Genomic DNA, 23,311 nt, shown 5'->3' on the forward strand with positions numbered 1-23,311 from the left:
ACATAAACTTGGAGTCATGATCTCCTACTTCTTTTTGAATATAAAGGTTTAGATTGTATAGTTTAATAGAACTTAGTCATAATCCTATATGAATATCATGTTGAAATGGTTCAAGGAAATTCAATATGTGGAAATATTATAGCAAGAGATTGAACATATATCAAATCCCTATATAAGATATAATGAGTCGAATATGATTGATTATATATGTTATAATATTCACTTATTCTAATTTTTCAAATGCTTAGAGCATTGTGAGAAAAAGGACTAGAATTTTGTGTGACTATAGTTGTTAAATAACTGTCAAGAACATTCTAAGTTATACTAAAAGAGTGTTTGCTTGTAGACAATTAGAAGTGTAATATTAATTTAGGTGGACCATAGTGACATGATTCTGGACTCAGATGGTTCTTGATCAGAATTGATAGTCATATGAAAATATGAAAATGTTTTCATAATGAGAAATGGTTGAAAAGTATGAGTTGGAAACTTTAATGCAAGAGAAGTGTTCAAGTAGTGTACCTTAAATTTGAACCTTCATTACTATGGAATTGTTTCTAGTAACAAAATTCCAATGGGATATTCTATAATATCAAAGGCTAAGTCTTTGAGACTTTGGAATCTTGATATCACAGGAGACTAATGCATGTTAAGTTGGAAGTTATGAGGGAAAACTATAAAAAACATAAGATGAGGAATGCATGTTATGTTGGAAGTTATGAGGGAAAACTATAAAAAACATAAGACGAGGGGGTCTTGCTGTAAATTGTGGTGATAGGAAGCAGAAGCAAGTGAAAACAGAATCCCCACGAGAAGGGCATAATGGGGCAAAAAGAAATAGGAAGTCGTTAGCACCTTCGTTTTGGTTGCTCCTCGTCGTTCGACAGAAAAGAGAAAAGAAACCCCAAAGACGTCGGAGTGAGATTCAGAGAATTACGTAGCACAAGAACCGACAATCTTAATGTAGGGATCGCCGGAAACGTTGCCGGAGGTCTTTTTTCCAATAATCTTGGTCTCATCACTGTTCTTAGCCTCTGCAACATTTCCCTAATCTTTATACACTATTCTCCATTAACATCCCCTTTCCCATGATTTCTACGTTTTTATTGATTCAATTAGGATTTGATTAACACTAAGCAGACTTTGAGCTATCCGGATATTATTAGATCTTTGTACATTTACGTACATTGTCAAATTATCCAAGCAAGGAAACCTAGGGTGGTTTTTGCCGACCTTGCTGCTTTGAAGAAGGAAGATTAGGGTTTTTCTGCTTTGGATTCTTGTCATTTTCCGAAATGGTAAGGGTTTTTATTCATCATCGTCACCATCATTATTGCTTAATCCAATGTTCATGTTCCCCATGGCGTTTTAAGCTTTTGAATCATCAATCATGACTATGGAAGCGTAATGACATTCCACAAGTTTGCATTGCATCGTATAGAACTCACTGATGTGCTAATCACTATTCTTCTAATTGATACTTGTGTTTGTTACTATATGCATAATGCATTCCCTTCTCCAGGCTATACACACATTATTACCTAATGCTCACGAAATATATATGAACAGTTAATCTACTCAACTAGATAAAAAGAATATGATTCCCTTATCAGAAAGCATTTATCATGCAGGCTGTTGCATCCAATATTATAGTTGGATCTCAAGTTTGGGTTGAGGATCCTGAGATAGCTTGGATTGATGGTGATGTTGTGGAAATCAAAGGTGCAGATATTAAGATAAAGCTTTCATCAGGAAAAGACGTACGTTTTTTTTTTTTTTTCTTGCAACATGTGTTCTCACATTGTTATAACAATCACTTTTATATATAAAAACAAAATAATTAGAGTATTTTTTCATGGTTTTTTGACACATTTATATCTTGTAGGTTGTCACTACTTCAGCCCATGTACACCCTAAAGATCCTGAAGCTCCTCCATGTGGAGTAGATGATATGACAAAACTTGCTTATCTCCATGAGCCTGGTGTTCTTCAGAATTTAAAAAGTCGATACAATATGGATGAAATTTACGTAAGTATATATATGTGTCAATTTCGTTATAAACAACCCTTTAAAACTTGTATATAAAATTTACCTATGTTCTTGTTTTCCAGACTTACACAGGCAATATATTGATAGCTGTGAACCCTTTCAAAAGATTACCTCATTTATATGACAAACATATGATGGAACAATACAAAGGGGCAGGTCTTGGGGAACTTAGTCCACATCCTTATGCTATTGCCGATTCTTCATACAGGCATGTAGTAGCATATGTTTTCTTCATAATTACATAATTATGTATTACTGATGCCCAAAAAATGTTGTATTCATGAATGAATGATGAATGTCTTGTATGAATGCAGACAAATGGTTAATGAGGGAATAAGTCAATCCATTCTTGTTAGTGGAGAAAGTGGAGCAGGAAAAACAGAAAGCACAAAAAATCTTATGCAGTATCTTGCATATATGGGAGGTCGCCCTCCAGCTCCAGGACAAAGGAGTGTGGAACAACAAGTTCTTGAATCAAATCCTGTTTTAGAAGCATTTGGGAATGCAAAAACTGTTAGAAACAATAATTCGAGTCGTTTTGGTAAGTTTGTGGAGATTCAATTTAATGAACGTGGGAAAATATCTGGAGCTGCAATAAGAACATATTTGCTGGAAAGATCACGTGTTTGTCAAGTTTCGGATCCTGAGAGAAATTACCATTGTTTTTACATGATCTGTGCTGCACCTACTGAGGTAAATGTAGTTAGTTTAATTGTTGTTTTGATGTTTAGGAATTAATTTGCTCCATTTGTAATCGGTTTGTTATTCCATCATTTCAGGTGACTGAAAAGTATAAATTGGGAAAGGCTAAGTCATTTCATTACCTTAATCAAACAAATTGTTTTGAATTGACTGGAGTGGATGAGGCTAAAGAGTATATTGCTACAAGAAAGGCTATGGATGTTGTTGGTATCACTCATGATGAACAGGTACTAATATATTTTGTTTAATATTCATAAAGTCACCCGATTAAAATACATTAAGTAAATATTTCTTTCTTCTTATAGGAGGCGATATTCCGTATTGTGGCTGCAATTCTCCATTTAGGAAATATTGAGTTTACTAAAGGCAATGAACCAGATTCATCTAAACCTAAAGACGATCAATCTAAGCTTCATATGAAAACTGCAGCCGAACTTTTCAAGTAACTAGTTTTTCCTTTTCTTTTTTCTTTCCTTATTTAGTTTATTTTAGTTCCATACAAAATGTGTTCATTATATATCTCATTGTATGTCCTAATAGGTGTGATTTAGAGGCTCTTGAAGATTCCTTCTGCAAGCGTGTAATTGTAACACGTGATGAGAGCATAAAAAAGTCTCTTGATCCAATTGCTGCAGCTGTGAATAGAGATGCTTTGGCAAAAATTGTTTATTCAAGGCTATTTGACTGGTATGCTTATTCTGAATGGACAATTGTTATTGTATAATAATCATGTTCTTTAATTTTTTTTGGTCTGGTTTATAGCACATGTATATATTGTGTGAATCAGGATTGTAGGAAGGATTAATGAGTCAATTGGTCAAGATCCCGAGTCAAAATCCTTGATTGGAGTTCTGGACATCTATGGATTCGAAAGTTTCAAGACAAACAGGTGCTTAACTGGTACGCTTTTGTTTTCATCATATGAACAGGTTATTTCTTGCAGACCACTGCTTGAAAGCCTTTGGTTTTCATAGAAGTTTATAGATAACTCGTGTTGAGTAATTTGATTATCATCCAGTTAGTTAGCGGTCATTTTATTAGTCAGGTTTATCTTTAGAGATAAGAATAGGCTTAGGGTTAGTTTAGTAACAAGATCTTCTCAAACATAGACAACAACTCACCATCTTTGAGTCTTAAAGTCTGCTACAAGATCTTCATCTAGGAGAATCGAATGATTTGAGGGAGAATCTTGGCACCAAACAACTTTCAAGCCTTCAGCATACATATCCTCTGAAGTAAGATGAGAAGAAAGTATCGTGCTATCCTCAAGTATCACCTTCTGGTCCCTTTATTTCCAGTTGATGAGACATGCCTTGTTTGTCGCAAGGCATGCTTGGACTCCTTTAGGGAGCTTGTAGTTCATTGTAAAGAGCTCCCAGGTTTTAAGTACCGACACGATCTTGTTAGTGATGTTCTTTTCGACATATTTAGATGTGTCTTGGTTTTTGCCAAGAAAGAAGCACTTGTGAACTTTCTGACTGACCCGTTGGAAGGAAGATCAACACTTACACCAACTGATGTTTTAGTTTTTGGGTGCTGGAGGGAAGCACACATGTGTGGATCTAACAGGGGTTTCCTATCTTGTGAGCTTGGAGAGTGGGATTTTCACTATGGACAAGTTGCTTTAAAATCTGCCTCTTGCAAAGTGGCAAAACATGAAAAAGCGTGCATGAAAAATCAACACTCACGTTTATACCTTTTGCATTTGATACTTTCGGTTTCCTTGAGCCAGATGTTGTGGAGCTCCTCAATAGAGTCTAACGAGTCATACACAGTAATGATTTGACCCCAAGTTAATCCTTTTAAATATGAAGATTAATATTCAAATACTTCAAGAAAGTGTATGGTATAAATCTTGGAAGATACATGCTCGAGAAGTTTGTCTTTAATCCTGTCAATTTCTCTACCCAATTTTATAACACTCATATGATGGACATAAGGCAATTATGGTTGTCTATGTTGATGACATCATCCTGACCGACAACTACTTATAAGAACTCGATAAGTTAAAAGCCATCTTAGGAAAGGAATTCAAAGTTATAGATCTTAGTCGGTTAAGGTATTTTCTCAGGATGGAGATTGCAAGGTCTAGGCATGGAATGTTATCATCACTAAGGAAATACATGTTTGACTTATTGAGAGAAACCAGCCTACTAAGATGTAAACCTGCAGAAATCCCAAAGGAAATACATGTTTGACTTATTTGTGGATAAAGGGAGATACCAACGACTGGTCAACAACTTAATCCATTTGTCCCATATAAGGCCGGATAATGATTTTATAATGGGCATTGTCAACAAATTTTCATGTGGCCAATATACTCACTAAATCTCTATCAAGAATCAAGTTCAACACAATGAAGAGCAAGCTGGATATGTTTGATCTATATATCCATCTTGAGGGGGAGTGTAGGATCATTTATAGAATTATGTTTTGAGTAATTTGAGTTTTATCCAGCTAGTTCGGAGTAGTTTTATTAACTAGGTTTGATCTTTAGACATAAACATAGCATTAAGATAAGTCCTTGTTTTTTAATTAGGAGTTTAGTAGCTATAAATAGATAACCTCCTAATGTATCATATAAATAATTTTGTATTTAGAAAATACAGAACCCTAACTGTGTATCTGTGGTAGAGCATAATAAATATTATTCATTAATAAATTCTTACATGGAACTCATATTTCTTTTTATTTAACAACTCCTAAGTTTATTTCTGATCTATCATGTTATATATCCTGCTGACTGTATTTGTGGCAGAGCATAACAAACATTTTTTTGATGTAATATTTTCTTGCTGGATTTATCATCTTGATATTTTTGAATACTATTTTAACTCAATTAATAACGACCCAATGCAGTTTTGAGCAATTTTGTATCAATCTGACTAATGAGAAACTTCAGCAACATTTTAATCAGGTTTGTCAAATAAAATAAAAACTACTAATTATTCAATGGAGATGTTAGTTTATGAAGCAACCATAATAATCTGATATGATTTTGGGTGTATCAATTTCATTTCATCAGCATGTTTTTAAGATGGAGCAAGAAGAATATACCAAAGAGCAAATCGATTGGAGTTACATAGAGTTTGTGGACAATCAAGATATTCTAGATCTCATTGAGAAGGTCTAATTTAGAAGATCTTTAATATTGGATTGTGCTTTGAGAATGTTACTGTTATTCTAACTGAGTTTTTGATTGCTTTAGAAACCTGGAGGAATCCTTGCTCTTTTGGATGAGGCTTGGTATGTAGACATTTTTCTAATTTTTATATGTTTCTGTAGTCTTTTCATTTCTAGAATTAACCTTTAAAATGTATAATTTATATGCAGCATGTTTCCAAGATCTACACATGAAACATTTGCTGAAAAGCTTTACCAAACATTCAAGGATAATAAACGTTTTCAAAAGCCAAAGCTTTCTAATTCAGCATTTACCATTGACCATTATGCTGGTGAGGTATGTATTTTTACTTCCCTATATTCAACATGGTGATATCAATAATTAATAAGTGTCTCTTATATATATATTTTTAAAAAATTTCTGAATTCAGGTCACATATCAAACCGAGTTTTTCTTGGATAAAAACAAGGACTATGTAGTTGCAGAACAACAAGCACTTTTAAGTGCTTCAAAGTGCACCTTTGTGTCAAATTTATTCCCACCTCTAGCAGAAGAGTCATCCAAAACATCAAAGTTTTCATCAATAGGTTCACGGTTTAAGGTATAGTTTTCTTAATTTTAGGGGTGTTTGTTTCAATGGATCAGTTTAAACTGATCCAATCAAGTGAATCGAATTGATTTCGGTTTTCAAAAATTGGATCCGAATAGTTAAAACTAAATTAAAATATGATATGAACCAACCAAATTACAATTAAATTGAATTATTTTTCACAGATTCCGTTTTGAAGACTAATTAAGAGACATTCCAAACAATGGTAGCATAATTTTTTTGTATACTTATATTTACTTTAAAAATATCTCTTACTTTTTCTGTTTATTTATCTAGTAACTTCCTGAATAATAAAAAATTACCAAATATTCAAACAAATGATTATTTGGTTTTTGAAATTATACATAATTAAAATATATTTATATAAATAAATATGATATTCAGTTTTTTGGACTCTTCGGTTCTCATTTTGGTAACCAAAAGCAATCTGAAATCCAAAGTGTTTAGTAGGTTTTGGTCCAAACTAATCCAGAAATCTAAATATCCGAACCATAGAGTCTAATCCAAATTGTCCAATTGTCCAATTCCTTTTTATCCAAATACTGAACAACCCTATTTAATTTACTTAATACACCAATCTACTTCTTTCTGTTCAGTTTAATTTCTAATGTGAAACATTTGCAGTCACAATTAACACAATTGCTTGAGACACTGAGTCACACGGAGCCACATTACATTCGTTGTGTGAAACCCAACAATCTTTTAAAGCCTTCTATCTTCGAGAATCAAAACATACTTCAACAACTACGTTGTGGTGTAAGTTAACACCTCCGATCTATAATCTATCATATGCATATACATGTTCATAAAGTGATCATTTATGTCATTACAGGGAGTTATGGAGGCAATTAGGATCAGTATGGCTGGATTTCCTACTCGCAAACCTTTTAAAGAATTTATTAGCCGCTTCAAAATATTTGCACCTGAAATTGCAAAAAAAAGGTACTTGTATAGTTGTATAAACTTTTTTTCTAAATACTATTCCTTTTTTAGTATCTATTGTATTAATTTGCATGTCATCCTATAGCGATGATGATATCAAGACTTCAAAGTTGCTTATAGAGAAGGCAAATCTTCAAGGTTATCAGGTACCTTACCCTCCTTTTTCATGAGGCCCACATATGAGAACAAATGAGTTAATCATCATTCATTTTACCTATCTTGTGTTATTTAAAAGTTTTTAGTTACGTAATAATACACAACATAGTATACAACGAATTAGGCCATTAAAAATGTCTTGTTAATATGTTTGAAATGAGATCAATATTGAATATTATTGAGATTAATTGGGAAAATTGCAGAAAAGAGCAATGTAATTTACTATCATTATGAATGTCGAGAATATATTTAATTTTTACCGATAATAGCAATGTACTTACATTTCCTTAACCATAATAGTAATACACTTTCATATATTTATCAATAATATCACTGTACTTTCATTTATTTACCCAAAGTAGCAATATGTAACTTGACACTTTTAAATAGCTTATCGTTGTTAGACTACATACTATATTTTATCGTTAATATTGGTAATGAAGTTTAAGCACATTGCTATTACAAGAATAGGAATAGAAGTATGCTGCTATTACATAAATAACGTAATTTTATAAGTTTCATATTACATATTGCTATTACTGGCTTAGAAATGTAAGTATATTGCTACTATGGATAAAAATAAGGTACATTGCCTATATTGATAATGAAAATAAAGTACCTTGCTATTTCCTGCAATTTTCCCATATTAATTTCATTTTTAATTTTATAAAAAAAAGCAAAGATGTTTTGTGAAACTTTTATTATAAAATGAAAAATATAAAACTGGCCGCATGTACTAGTATAAAAAAACTAATTGTTATAATTAGGTATAGGTATTTTTTTTTTTTAAAAATTTTTTTTTTTTAATGTTGTTTCATGAAATAATTTAAAAATGTATAGATTAAATAAATAAATAAAGCTAGTTGGGACCTATTTATAAACTTTTAAAATATTTATGGCCAATGTTATAGTTTATGTGTGCTTAATATGACATGACATGACAATATTTTTGCAGATTGGTAAAACAAAAGTATTTCTGAGAGCTGGTCAAATGGCAGAACTAGATGCTCGAAGAAGTGAGGTTTTGGGAAGATCTGCAAGCAAAGTCCAGAGAAAATTTTTAACCCATTCTGCACAAAAGAAGTACAACTCATTAAAACAATCATCAATACATATACAAGCTGTGTGTAGAGGTATAAACCGGTGTATCATCCGTATATGTTAAAATAAGAACTTGAATGTTTAACCTTAATAAAGTAAATGTTTTAATAAATAACTTCAGGACAAATTGGACGCAACCGTTATGAGAACAGAAGGAGAGACGTTGCTTCTGTTAAACTTCAGAAAGATGGACGCATGTTTATTAAGAGGAAAGCTTACAAAACTTTATCTGCTTCAGCTATTAATATTCAAAGTGCAATACGTGGAATGGCTGCACGTAATGAATATCGAAATAAAAAGACAGAAGACGCAGCGATTATTCTTCAGGTATTTTGGAATTCGTACCATGACTATCAAATCTTTAGTTTTTTTTTTCTTCACTTTTCTTTTGTATTAGGCTTAAAATGAGGCTTGTTAAAATTATAAATGCATACTAACCCAAGTGTTTTATAGCATCATCTATATTTGGCCACATGATCAACAAATAAGGAAACAATATTGTGACTCTAATATACATTCATGTACGTGAAATCAAGATATTAAATAACCATTACCTAATCTAGAAGGATTTACAATCTCTATTCTAATTTACTGGGATATATAATCTTTATATTAGGAAATAATATAAGCTTGGATTAAAGTCAGAAAAGTCTAATTAGCTAAAAAATGTATGAATAGCAACATACTTTAGTTTATCTGTCTATTATAGCATCCTAATGTAATTTATTTCTATTACATACAACATTATTCTTATTAAGGCCTTGTACATTGAAAAATCTACCCAATTATAACATTGTAATTTTTATTATTAGGACATTGTACTTTGAAAGATCTACCTAATTTATATGGGTTTGGACTGAGAAAGGCCAACATATTGTAAAAGTTCCAAGATGTATTTCCTTTAGGAAAGTATGACATTTGAGCTGTAAAGAACAGTTTTAAGACCCAATAAGTAGTTAAGTGACCTGAAGTCTTTAATGGAAAAGGCCTTGATGAGTTGATGAACAATGTGGTTGATAGCCGCCATGCTATTAACGATGATGTTGGTGTGATGTCATCAACATATACCAACATAAATAGGAGGGTTCCTTTACATTGGAAATTAAAGAATGAAGGATCAGTCTTTTTATCTGAATCCTTGGCAACGAACTTGGATTTGTACCAAGTAAAATCATCGTTTTGTCCTGTAACCCACTTGCAATCAACAACATTAGTGTTAAGGACATGGGGAACTAGAGAGTAGAGAATAGGTGCCATTTGTAATGAGAACAAAATACTTTTTGGCTATCTTGCGCTACTCGGGGTATTTGTTGGTGATCATAAATGAAGTAGGCTCTGTGAGTGGAGTGGGAGAGATACTGACATGATGAGAGGATTGGTTGAAAGGAACATGTTGTTTGGGATTTTGTCAAAGATGAGAAGGACGTCAAAATTGTTAAAGATCATCACTAGCCCAATAAAACAAATATTATTTAGAAGACTTTAGCTTGTTCTAGAATGCTCTAGAAGATTCTAGAACATTATGGAAGACTATGGAAGACTATGGAAGACTCTGGAATATACCGGAAGAGTCTAGAATACTCTAGAACGACATGGAAGACCCTGGAAGGATATGGATCATTCTAGAAGACACTGGAGCAACCTAGACCTCTCCAGAACATGGTAGAATATTCTAGAAACATATGGAAGCATATAGAGTATGTTAGATAGTTCTAGAGTTATCTAGTATGTAGTAAGTGTATACTAGTATCTAGAACCTTCCTAAGAGGCCTATAAATAGGTATGGAGCTCATTTGCTCCAAACCATCCAAGAAAGCCTCAAAGAAAGCAAAGTGTGTAGTAGTCTCACAAAGTGTAAGTTCTTCTTAAGTGTCATAATAAAAGTCTTGTTGTTTCCCATATAAAAGAGTCGTGTTCAACAATCTGGTATCAGAGCAAGGTTTCTTGATAGTGAGAACGAGTGATTCTCGTTGTATCGTGAGTAGTTTGTGACTCTGCAAGTTTAGTGTCGAAACTAGCTTGTTTGGTATTACCGAGGTACTGCCAACACGATGGGTGATCTCCAAGTCGTCGGAGGAATCAAGAAACTCAACAACAACAACTACAAAACGTGGGAAACATGTATGAAGTCCTACTTACAAGGACAAGATCTATGGGAGGTCGTTGGTGGAAGCGAAACTACGCCACCAGAGGAAGACGTTAATGGTGCTTTGCGCAAATGGAAAATCAAAGCAGGCAAAGCAATGTTTGCCTTGAAGACCACAATCGAAGAAGAGATGTTGGAGCATATTCGGGATGAGAACACCCCGAAAGAAGCTTGGGACACGTTTGTGACGCTTTTCTCAAAGAAGAATGATACGAGACTACAACTTTTGGAGAACGAGCTATTATCAATCTCACAACGTGACATGACGATTGCTCAATATTTCCACAAGGTCAAGTCGATATGTCGGGAGATTACTGAACTAGATCCGCAATCCATCATTGTAGAAGCTCGAATGAAGAGAATCATTATCCACGGACTGAGGCCGGAATATAGAAGCTTTGTTACTGCTGTACAAGGATGGCCCGCTCAACCATCACTTGTAGAGTTTGAGAATTTGTTGGCCAGCCAAGAAGCTATGGCTAAGCAAATGGGAGGCATCACGCTGAAGAGTGAAGAAGAAGCACTCTACACAAGTAAAAGTCGGAGGAATTTCAAACCACCTTCTAAAGAAGGATACAAAAATGCTGACAAAGGGAAGAGTCAGCAAGGAACCTCAAAACCATGGAGATCTCAAAAGACCGACAATAAGAGTTCTCGGGGGAGGAGGTTCGAAGGCAACTGCAACAACTGTGGAAAGTGGGGTCACATGTCCAAGGATTGTTGGTCAAAGAAAAAGTCTGTGGAAAGCAATGTAGTAACTTCCAAAAAGGAAATAGAGGATGAATGGGATGCTGAGGCATTATGTGCCATTGAAGAAAACGAGTTGGCACTCATGACAATGATGGGAGAGCGTATTAACTATGAAAATGACTGGATCATTGATTCAGGATGCTCCAATCACATGACTGGCGATCAGAACAAACTACAAGACGTGAAGGAGTACAAAGGGGGTCGCATGGTACTTACAGCCAACAATGCACGACTTCCAATTGCTCAGATTGGAAAAACGACGATCATGCCTGGTAATAAATCTGACATGGTGTCACTACATAATGTGTATCACGTGCCAGGTATGAAGAAGAACTTGTTGTCGGTATCGCAACTAACATCGTCAGGAAACTACGTCTTGTTTGGCCCACAAGATGTGAAGGTCTATCGAGATCTTAAAATATCAGAAACGCCAACAATGGAAGGACGAAGAGTGGAGTCTGTTTATGTGCTCTCCGCAGAGTCTGCCTATGTAGATAAGACTCGTAAGAATGAGACAGCAGATCTATGGCATGCACGGCTGGGACATGTTGGTTATCACAAGTTGAAGGTAATAATGGAGAAATCCATGCTCAATGGCTTACCTCAACTTGAAGTTAAAACAGATGTTGTTTGTGTTGGATGTCATACAAGGAGTCAAATTTTAGAGCAAAGAAGCCACTAGAGTTAATTCACTCAGATGTGTTCGGTCCAGTCAAGCAGACATCAGTTAGCGGGATGCGGTACATGGTGACGTTCATTGATGATTATTCGAGATATGTGTGGGTTTTCTTCATGAAAGAAAAATCTGAAACATTCTCAAAGTTTCTAGAATTCAAGACAACGGTCGAAGGAGAAGTGAGAAAGAAGATTCAGTGTCTACGCTCAGACAATGGAGGAGAATACACCTCAGAAGAATTCAATCGCTATCTAAAAGAATGTGGTATACGTCATCAATTCACATGTGCCAACACACCTCAACAAAATGGTGTAGCTGAGAGAAAGAATCGACATCTTGCAGAAATTTGTCGAAGCATGCTACACGCGAAGAATGTCCCAGGAAGATTTTGGGCTGAAGCAATGCAAACTGCTGCCCATGTGATCAATAAACTTCCCCAACCAAGGTTAGGTTTCATCTCACCATTTGAGACACTATGGAACATGAAACCTACTGTTAGCTACTTCCGAGTATTTGGCTGCGTTTGCTACGTATTTGTGCCTAGTCATTTACGTAGCAAGTTTGACAAGAAAGCAGTCAGGTGTATATTTGTTGGATACGACAATCAAAGAAAAGGGTGGAGATGTTGTGATCCAACAAGTGGAAGATGCTACACTTCAAGAGATGTGGTGTTCGATGAAGCATCTTCATGGTGGTCCTCAGAGAAGAAAGTACTACCAGACTCGGAAAATATTGAAGAAGTTTTAAAACAAAAGATGGGGGAGCAAACTGCACATATTTGGTCAAGTGTTGATACACCTGATGATCCGAGCGACACTGATGTCATTGAGCAAGAAGTCTCTCAAACAAGTGATGCCGGTGAAAGGGAGCCGCCGCCTCCACAACTTCGAAGGACGGAAAGAATCCGAAAGCCTAATCCCAAGTATGCTAATGCGGCCATTTTAGAAGACGGTGTTAAAGAGCCGGAGACATATGAAGAAGCAATTAAGAATAAAGCTTGGCAGAAGGCGATGGAAGAAGAAGTTACAGCCTTAGAGCAGAATCAAACTTGGGAACTAGTACCAAGACCAAGAGATTTAAAACCCATTTCCTGCAAGTGGGTTTATAAAATAAAGCGTCGCCCAGATGGATCAATTGAGAGATACAAGGCTCGTCTGGTGGCTCGAGGGTTCTCACAACAATATGGATTGGACTATGATGAAACATTTAGTCTAGTGGCGAAGATAACTACTGTACGGGTGCTGCTAGCTCTTGCGGCTAGTAAAGACTGGAAATTATGGCAGATGGATGTGAAGAATGCTTTCTTGCATGGAGAATTAGATCGGGAGATCTACATGAACCAACCAAAGGGATTTGAGGATGAAGTTAATCCCAATCATGTGTGCAAGTTGAGAAAAGCTCTTTACGGATTGAAGCAGGCACCAAGAGCCTGGTATGGTAAGATTGCTGAATTTCTTACCCGAAGTGATTATTTAGTTGCACATGCAGACTCAAGCCTGTTCATCAAAGAAAAAGAAGGGAAGTTGGAAATTGTGTTGGTTTATGTGGATGACTTGATCATCACCGGGGATGACGAAAGAGAAATCCATCAAAGAAGAGAAAATCTATTGGTACGATTCCAAATGAAAGAGCTGGGGGAGCTTAAACACTTCTTGGGGTTAGAAGTTGATCGTACAAAAGAAGGGTTGTTTCTCTGCCAACAAAAGTATACAAGAGATATACTTCAAAAGTTTGGCATGTTGGAGTGTAAGCCAATATCAACACCAATAGAGCCAAATGCCAAGATATGTGCTCATGAAGGAAAAGAGTTGGACGATGGAACGATGTATCGACAACTAGTAGGTAGTCTTATCTACCTAACTTTATCTCGGCCTGACATTGCTTATGCAGTTGGAGTTATGAGTCGATACATGCAAAGTCCGAAGAAACCTCATTTGGATGCTGCCCGACGGATCTTGAGATATGTCAAAGGAGACCATGATACCCGAAGATTAACCACTGGGTATGTGTTCAAGCTTGGGTCGGGACCAATATCATGGTGTAGTAAAAGACAACCAACAGTATCATTGTCAACCACGGAAGCGGAGTACAAAGCAGCGGCCGTAGCAGCTCAAGAAAGTACATGGTTGGTACTCCTAATGGAGGACTTACATCAAAAAGTTGACTATGCAGTACCACTTCACTGTGACAACCAGTCTGCAATTCGGCTGGCAGAAAATCCAGTATTTCATGCTAGAACAAAGCATGTGGAAGTGCATTATCACTTTATCAGAGAGAAAGTCTTGATGGAAGAAATTGAGATGCGGCAGATCAAGACCGATAATCAAATAGCAGACTTGTTCACCAAAGGGCTGAGTACTGGAAAATGTGAAGGTTTTCGCTGTCAGCTTAACATGGTACGAAGAATGAGGGCTAGTGTTGAGGGGGAGTGTTAAAGATCATCACTAGCCCAATAAAACAAATATTATTTAGAAGACTTTAGCTTGTTCTAGAATGCTCTAGAAGATTCTAGAACATTATGGAAGACTATGGAAGACTATGGAAGACTCTGGAATATACCGGAAGAGTCTAGAATACTCTAGAACGACATGGAAGACCCTGGAAGGATATGGATCATTCTAGAAGACACTGGAGCAACCTAGACCTCTCCAGAACATGGTAGAATATTCTAGAAACATATGGAAGCATATAGAGTATGTTAGATAGTTCTAGAGTTATCTAGTATGTAGTAAGTGTATACTAGTATCTAGAACCTTCCTAAGAGGCCTATAAATAGGTATGGAGCTCATTTGCTCCAAACCATCCAAGAAAGCCTCAAAGAAAGCAAAGTGTGTAGTAGTCTCACAAAGTGTAAGTTCTTCTTAAGTGTCATAATAAAAGTCTTGTTGTTTCCCATATAAAAGAGTCGTGTTCAACAAAAATAAGGGTAGTGGTAGTGAGGATAAGGGTTGAGTTATGGAAGTCAGTAATGCAGAAACGATACTTGAGGGCATTATTGTGCTCAGCGGAATAAAGATAGACGATGAAGACCCACAATAGGCTAGTTTTGAGGATTAGGTTTGGGGGAATCTGGTAAAGGCAAAATGTGAGGTGTTTTCAAGGAGATGTAAGGGAGTTTGTAGGTTGTAGGTAAGGGTGAAGATTGTGCTTGATTAATTATAAAGTGGGAATTGTCTTCAACAAAGTGATATGGAAAACAATGTAAAGTTGCTTCGTAGATAAGTCAAAACAATGCTAGCCATGATGTGAAGGACTATACCCGAGAAAGATAGATGAGCAGATCAAAAATCCATCTTGTGGCGATTGTATGACCGAAGATGGGGAAGCAGTGACATCTGAATAACCAAAGAAATGAGTAGACTGGGCCACTTAAAGAGATGTTTAAAGGGTGACTTGGGTGTCTATGTATGAGACGACATGTAATTTAGAAAGACGGTTGTATGAAAGACATGATGCCAAAAACGCAGAGGGACATTCAATGAGTAGTGTGAGGCTTGTTTCAACGACGTATCAATGACAATATTCAACAAATCCGTTTTTCTCATTGGTATGAGGACAAGATCTACGGTGAACAATTCCAAGAGATGAGAAAAAAGAGGGGGATTGCGAAATTTAACCCCCGCCCAAATCAGTTTGAACTTTTTTACATTTGGTTATGAATTGGCATTCAACCATGGTAATAAAGAGTTTGAAAGTGTTACAGACATCTCATTGTTAAGCGATTGGAAAAATTCACATGTATTGAGAATGATGATCAACACATAACATAAAAACATAGCTGACCATCAAAAGATAAAGTAGGTGCATGGTCTCAAACGTCACAATACGTCAAATTTAAAATTTATTGCTTCGAAAAGAAGAAACAGGTTAAGGAGGTTCACAATTTTCTTATTTGACAAGAGGTATAAAAAACGTATGCCAAGATGCATGTGGCAGAGAGTACATGATGCATGAACAACAGAAAAATGACTTTGTGGATCGAATGAAGCCAAGGAAGATAAATTGAATAGAAACAATGTTCGCCGGGCCCACGAGTAAGGGAGAACATGTAGAATCACCCTTCAAAACAAAAAAAGTTAAATGGACTTCAAAAAAGTCATGATTAACAAGAACTTTTGTTTGAACAAAAAAAAGATTTTGTGTGGTGAGTGAAATTTTAAGGAACCAGTATAAAATATAAGTCCCTTACCATCACCAACATGGAGAGCGACATTACCATCTTTGGCTTGCAAGTGATCAATGCTTTCTAAGAGCATCCACAATGGGAGTTTAATAAGAGTTGAATAGATGATGATTAGGATTGAACAGAAGTTTAATGGAGTGTGAGTGATGACATAGATGAGAGTTGAATGAGAGAGTTGCATGATCATTGAGTGCTTCAATGGATTTAATCTTTTCCTTTTCAATTAAATTTCAAACCAAATATAGAAATCCATTAAACTTTGTAGGGTTCAATGGTGTGTGGATGTTAAAGAGTATAGTTAAATAAAAAGTGAAATGCTAATGTGGCAGTGATGTGGCAATCCATTGAACTCCTTAGAGATCAATGGATTGTGAATGCCCAAAGTCAAGCATGACATGGCTGTTTGCTTTGGTGTCCGGAAACCAAGTCCGGGAGGAAAAAGAGAAGGCATGGCTATCAACAATGGAAGTGGGCTTGGTACGAATAAATATTGCAAGTACGATAAACTGTGTTTTGAATAGAGACCCAATTGAATTGTCGATCATCACCTCGACCTTGATTTTTTTCCTCGATAGTTTCCACATCTGTGATTACCATATTTGTTGTTGCTGGGTTGTTGATAGCCGTAGGAAGCTTGAAGGGTGGAGGGTGCAAATCCGGAAGGCAGGGTAGGCACCAAATGAAAACCAAGGACGGAGGCAATAAGACCTAGTTGAGAAGCCATAAAGAGGAAGGATCCAAGAGAGTCACCAAGATTGTTGCTAGTGGTATGAAAAGCTTGCATGGGTAGATGGGGAGGAAGCACAAGTTTTCCTAAATATGTAATCATGATTGTTGAATAGGGCTTGTAGTTCACTAAATGCAATAGGGAATTGCCGCACAATGTTGGTGGATTTTAGACCGTTGTATTCTTCTTGAAGACGAGAGATGGTAAGCACAACTAGATCTTATGCTTTAAAATAGGTCCACCAATGGCAACAAGTACAACAACATATTCTAGTACATGATTCAAATAGACGTCGATTTTTAATTCCCCTTTCATCTCAAGGTATATTCTCTAGAAGATGAGTGAGGTTCATGTGTTTGTTTTAAGGATAACCAAAGATCTCGAGCAGCTACACTATTGACATGATGGAAGGAGGCTTCGTTGAAATAGTCAACATATGAACATGTGCATCATTGGATATGATTTGGGATAACAATGGAATCCGTAGGTGTAAGAGTGTAAGGAGGAATGGGTGAATCATGGCCTTCCAGTAACCATAGTTGGCTGGGCCAAGTGTCAAGGCAAAACTTGTGGGAGTTTTGGGAGGTTTTCTTTGTTATGCTGAAATTGTCGAGTAGGCCATGACTATTGGTAAAAGATTGATGAACAATACGATGAAAGGTGTTGGCATGAACCATAATGAACCCACGGTATCTTGTATGTTGATTGTATGATATGATGTACATAGATATCTCTATATATAGAGATAAATATTACACATAGGTACCTTCTAGATTAGGATAAATATAAACATAACTAAACTATACTAACAGTAGGGTGTTATTATAAACAATTAAATAAAAGTATGTTGCTATTTCTTGCTTTTAACACTTGTAATTAATTATCGCTACAATAGACTTTTATTTGCGATCACCTCAACTATGTGTGTCAGAATTATTATTGAAGTATATGATACAAATTTTTTTTTATGATAATTTTTCATTTAAATGATACCAAATCTATGGTAACTTTCAGAGACAATGTCGACAATATGTGGCCCGCATCCGTTATTGTAAACTGAGGAAAGCAGCAATAAAGACTCAGTCTTTCTGGAGATCAAGACTCGCACGGAAAGAACTAAGGAAACTTAAAATGGTAACCATCTTTCATTTTTCTAAATCCTAATTTAATTTATTTTTTGCAAGCTTAAGAATACTTTCTCCTCTGCAGGCTGCAAAGGAAACTGGTGCTCTACAAGAAGCCAAAACTAAACTCGAAAAGGAAGTTGAAGAGCTGACCTGGCGATTACAAGTGGAGAAGCGCATTAGAGTAACTACCATTTTGAGTAGATTACAGAAAATATGGGATGAACTTATATGTTGTTTTTCTTATCATTTCATATACTTTTTTTTTGTAGTCCGATTTGGAGGAAAGTAAAAATCAGGAACATGCGAAATTTGAGAATGCTTTAAAAGAAATGGAAGCTCAATCTCAACAAACACAAGAACTGCTTTCGAAGGAACGAGAAGCTGCAAAGTTGGAACTTGAAAAATTTCGTGAAGTTGATGGAGCTTCAAACAAGGAGATAGTCGATAAGCTCACTACTGAAAATCAAGAACTCAAGGTAGATTTTTATCAAGTCATACAAATTAATTTTCTAGTTTTATAAATGTGCCCTGATCACCAGAAATTCTTGATTTCTTGTTTGGGAAAAATGCAGGGCACAGTAAGTTCACTGGAACAGAAAGTTGATGAAATAGAAAAGAAGTATGAAGAGAGCAACAAATTAAGTGAAGAGAGATTAAAGCAGGCAACAGAAGCAGAAGAAAGGATAATTGAGATGAAACTCACAGTGCAAAGGTTATTAAAGCAATATACTTTGACTATGTTTGACTATCTGAAGCTAAAGTAGTAACTAATTTCTTGCTTTAGTCTTCAAGAAAAAATAATCGAGATGGAGGCTGAGGAGCAGATTATGAGACGAAGACTCATGAATTCATCAAATTCGAAAAGGATGTCGGGACGTTTTTCATTCTCATCTAAGGTTAATTAACATGCGACAATGTATAATATAACAACCTTATATATACTTTTTGTAAAAATATTTACCTTATTTTATTTATCATAACCTTTCAGGGTCCAGAGAATGGTAACATTGTAAGTCGGAAGATCCAATCCTTATAACTTTCCAAAAGGTGTCTTATATACATTACTTAGATAATTTAAAAGACAAATTCCATAATTTACAGGAAAGTGGAACACCTATGAAGAGATTTGATAGTTCACTGAGGCAATCAGTTATTGACAAGCAGCGTGTATGTGTCTCAGTAACATAACATAACCGATATTTTTTTTATAAAACAACATGACTAAATTTTTATATTTCTATATGTCTATGGTACAGGAAAACGTTGATATTCTTATCAAAGTATCTACAGAAGATCTTGGGTTCAGTAATGGAAAACCAGTTGTCACATATATCATATACAAAAGTCTTATCCACTGGAAACTTTTTGAACAAGAAAAAACTAATGTATTTGACCGACTTATCACAGTCTTTGGTTCTGCAATACAGGTGAGATGTTACAAGGAACACATAAGCATGTTTCTCCAAAATGCAGAAGTTTCAACAGTTGTTGCCATTGCTTTTATACTTATATATTGGGGTCCCTGTTGGGAAATTGGTCTCAAAGATTCCAAACAACCCACCCAATGACAAATAATAGAGAAAATTCGAAAAGAATAACATACGTTGAAAACTCCAAAACATGAGACAAACCACAAGCCTTCAAAGAGAACAATTCACTATACTATAAATCATTACAATCACATAGACAAATCTCTCAAGCCAATCCCTCTAATTACACCCACACTCTCCGAACATTTAACTCACACTTTTCTACATTCTAAAACAAAAGAAGAAAAGAAAAAAAATCAAATACTCCAAGTGTATTTACTTATTATTTCTAACTGTTACTGAATAAACTTCCATGTTGTGTGTGCATTGTCTTTCCCAGAAAGAGGAAGACAATAAGCATATGTCTTATTGGCTCTCTGCCACATCTTCATTGCTGTTTTTGCTTCAGAAGACTTTAAGTTCTGGAGCAGGTGCTCATAGGCCTCCTCAGCCAACATCAATATTTGGAAGAATGGCACAAGTACTGAGTTATACTTAACCATTTTATTCATAAATGATTTTTTATTTATGAACTTTTTAATAATTGTAATATGGTGGTTATGAACTATTTTGTAATTGATATTTTCTAGAGTTTTCGCAAATCCCCATCATATTCGGACCTTGAAATAGTGCGCCATGTAGATGCAAAGTACCCAGCTTTACTTTTCAAGCAGCAACTAACTGCTTATGTTGAAAAAATATATGGAATAGTTCGTGATAATCTGAAGAAGGAATTGTCAACTCATCTCAGATATTTTATCGAGGTAAACTTAGTTTTTTTTTTTTGTTTAAATTGTGGATCAATTGTTTGAAATTATAATGCGTTTTTGTATTAAATGGCAAGTGATAGTGCTGATTTTATATGTTTCTAACATAACAGACAGGAAAATCGTCAGATGAACACATTCCTCCATCTCTTCGTTGGCAAAACATCATTGAATGCCTAAATGGCATGTTACATACTTTGGAAGAATACAACGTATGTGATCTTATTTCTTTTTTTTTTTTTAATAATGTTATTATTCATGTTTTGATCCCATCAAACATGATTATCTCAGGTTCCAAGTGTTCTTGATCAGAAGATCTTCGCTCAAGTTTTCTTTTACATCAATGTACAACTATTCAACAGGTAGAGCTGATAGTTTACCTGCTCTTGATAGCAACTCGTTCATCTTCCAATTTTATTATCTTTAAAATTCTGTCATCTATGAATACTATGAATCTAAGTATCCAAGTTAACCTATTTTATCAACTAGTAGTTTATAATTGTTTTTTCTATGGAACCTTAGCCTTCTTCTACGTAAAGAAAAATGCACCTTCAGTCATGGGGAATATGTGAAAGCAGGGTTAGCTGAGTTAGAGCTTTGGTGTAATCATGTCACAGAAGAGGTATTCATTAGTTTAGACACTTTCTATATTTGTTGAATATAGAGTTCGTGGTCCTAACTAACTAATTCCACTAAATCAGTACTCAGACTCGGCATGGGATGAACTTAAGCATGTAAGGCAGGCAGTTGGATTCTTGGTATGTTTCTAACTTTCTATATATTGTTTCTTAGAAACTACTACAAATGCAACCTTAATGATATGTACACCTTTTCTAAATTTAAATTTCCTTCCTATCATAATTCTGTGAATTTAAACTTTCTTATTATCGGTATGCTTTTTAATCCTTATTATGATAGGTCGTATAAATTCCTTTAGGCCCCATTTGTAACTAGAGGACATAACAAAAAGTTGTCCTGTGTTCAATGTACATTGAACTGAGTCTGCGATTGGTGTCAAAGGGACAAAAACTGCAACTTTTTTGGTTTGATAGGGACTCTCTGTTGGTCTCTCGTTTGTGCAAATGACGTGAATGCCCTCATCATCTTCGTCATGGAAAATTGCCATAATAAGTACATGACGGGATTGGAAAAGTTTTCTAGGTCTATTTTTCATGATGAGGATGAGGAGGACATTCATGTCATTTTCACAAACGAGAGTCCCTATCCCACCTTATCTTTTTGGGTGGGAAAAATAGTTGTATCTTTTGTCCTATTGACATTAATTTTAGTCCTAGTCCAATGCATGCCAAAATCAGTACAAGACTGAGTCCAGTACGACGTATCAAAATTCTGGCATAGTGAATATGAAAAACATCGTCTTTGATGTTTACGCAACTTATCATTGTATTTGGAAGTTTACCATTTACATTGTGCAGGTCATACACCAAAAGTCCAGAATTACCTACAATGACCTCACAAATGATCTATGCTCTGTAAGTCTCCCCTTGATCTTGTTGCTGATTATATGTTCATGTATGAGTTGACTCAGTATCTATATGACATTTTCTTTATTTTTCGGGAATAAACAAGTGACGCATTTTGTTTCAGGTTTTAAATATTTATCAAATTCACAGAATTTGCACACACTACTGGGATGACAATTACCATACTCCAGGCGTAGATGCCTCAGTAAGAACAAAACTATAAAACTCGCTTATCATTTTGCTTTTATGTTTTGTTCTTGATGACCCTTTATCACCCTGTTACCTGTATACAGGTTATTACTGCCTTACATAATAAAATAGAAGAGGAAGAGGAAAAGCAAAAGAAAATGTCACATGATAAAAGTAACTCCTATGATGACTCAAATGAACATAACTCCTTTTTGCTGAATGATGATCCCAGGTAAGCAATAAAACACACTAAACTGTAGATACTCATATTGTTGAACACATTATGCAGCAAGGGTTAAAAAACAAAGGAGGGTTCTGGAGTTTCAATTCAAATATAGATTGGGACCTAATTCGAATTCCAATTCCAATGTGCATTAGGATATGTGCACTGGGATTTTATGGAAAATTTTATATGATAATGTTTAACAAGTATGATTGAACTGCTGTTTTTCATGTATGCAGCATACCGTTTTCAGTTGATGATCTTATGGGCTTCTTCCATGAGAAGGATTTTGCAGAGATTAAACCTACTATTCCCCTCGTAGAAAATCCAGAATTCAAATTTTTAGTGGAGTAATGCTGCCATAATGTACATCCACCTATTGCTCAATTTTTTTTTTCATAGATGTAGGTAGATTATTCTTTATTGTTTAAGCATCCACTGCCCTGGGTGTAAAGCATCCTTAATTTTAGGTTAGATCTGTAAAATCCGTAGGTCTTTTCAGGTAGAGTATAGAAGGGGAGTGATGCATTTTGACCCATGGTAACTTTATTAATTTGTTCTATGAGATTAGGTTTTTTTTTTCTTTCTTTTTTTTTTAGCGGGAAGAGTAACTATTTAACTATCCAAATCCCCATCAAGATTAGAAAAGAAGTCTATATATTTGAAGCGTAAAAAGTGCTTTATGATGTGCTTGTTACATATGGCACTTGACTGCATTTAACTTAAATTGTAAAAAGTTCTTTATGATGTGTTTGTTACATATGGCACTTTACTACAATGAACATGACAACAAATTTTTAGGTTATTTTCGATAACAAGGATGAG

The 23,311-nt window shown here is 35.3% G+C and overlaps 1 protein-coding gene across 1 annotated transcript; it reads left to right on the plus strand.

Moving 5' to 3' along the window:
• The first annotated feature begins 1,625 nt into the window (after nt 1–1,625).
• Nucleotides 1,626–23,069, plus strand: LOC145031198 (myosin-6-like). The gene is made up of 36 exons (XM_078979713.1): nt 1,626–1,760; nt 1,886–2,029; nt 2,113–2,258; nt 2,365–2,743; nt 2,830–2,979; nt 3,058–3,194; nt 3,293–3,439; nt 3,540–3,641; nt 5,612–5,669; nt 5,778–5,879; nt 5,961–5,998; nt 6,086–6,212; nt 6,307–6,477; nt 7,111–7,242; nt 7,319–7,428; nt 7,514–7,574; nt 8,540–8,717; nt 8,807–9,012; nt 18,182–18,301; nt 18,377–18,475; nt 18,564–18,770; nt 18,867–19,006; nt 19,079–19,190; nt 19,283–19,303; nt 19,396–19,461; nt 19,551–19,721; nt 20,164–20,304; nt 20,414–20,629; nt 20,704–20,802; nt 20,882–20,952; nt 21,113–21,212; nt 21,292–21,348; nt 22,027–22,083; nt 22,199–22,279; nt 22,368–22,495; nt 22,726–23,069. The coding sequence occupies exons 1-36, from the start codon at nt 1,626–1,628 to the stop codon at nt 22,838–22,840; spliced, it is 4,524 nt and encodes a 1,507-aa protein (XP_078835839.1). The 3' UTR covers nt 22,841–23,069.
• The last annotated feature ends 242 nt before the right edge of the window (nt 23,070–23,311 follow it).

The sequence above is a fragment of the Lactuca saligna genome, chromosome 2 (genome assembly GCF_052625555.1).
Source record: "Lactuca saligna cultivar CGN05327 chromosome 2, ASM5262555v1, whole genome shotgun sequence".
In the NCBI taxonomy this organism is placed as follows: domain Eukaryota; kingdom Viridiplantae; phylum Streptophyta; class Magnoliopsida; order Asterales; family Asteraceae; genus Lactuca; species Lactuca saligna.

What these genes read in the sequence shown, in the direction of transcription:
- LOC145031198 (XM_078979713.1), top strand. Translation starts at nt 1,626, where the DNA reads ATGCAGGCTGTTGCATCCAATATTATAGTTGGATCTCAAGTTTGGGTT. An exon ending in GTATCACTCATGATGAACAG is followed by an intron (nt 2,980 to 3,057) that starts GTACTAATATAT and finishes TTCTTCTTATAG; the next exon opens with GAGGCGATATTCCGTATTGT. An exon ending in AATGTACAACTATTCAACAG is followed by an intron (nt 20,953 to 21,112) that starts GTAGAGCTGATA and finishes ATGGAACCTTAG; the next exon opens with CCTTCTTCTACGTAAAGAAA.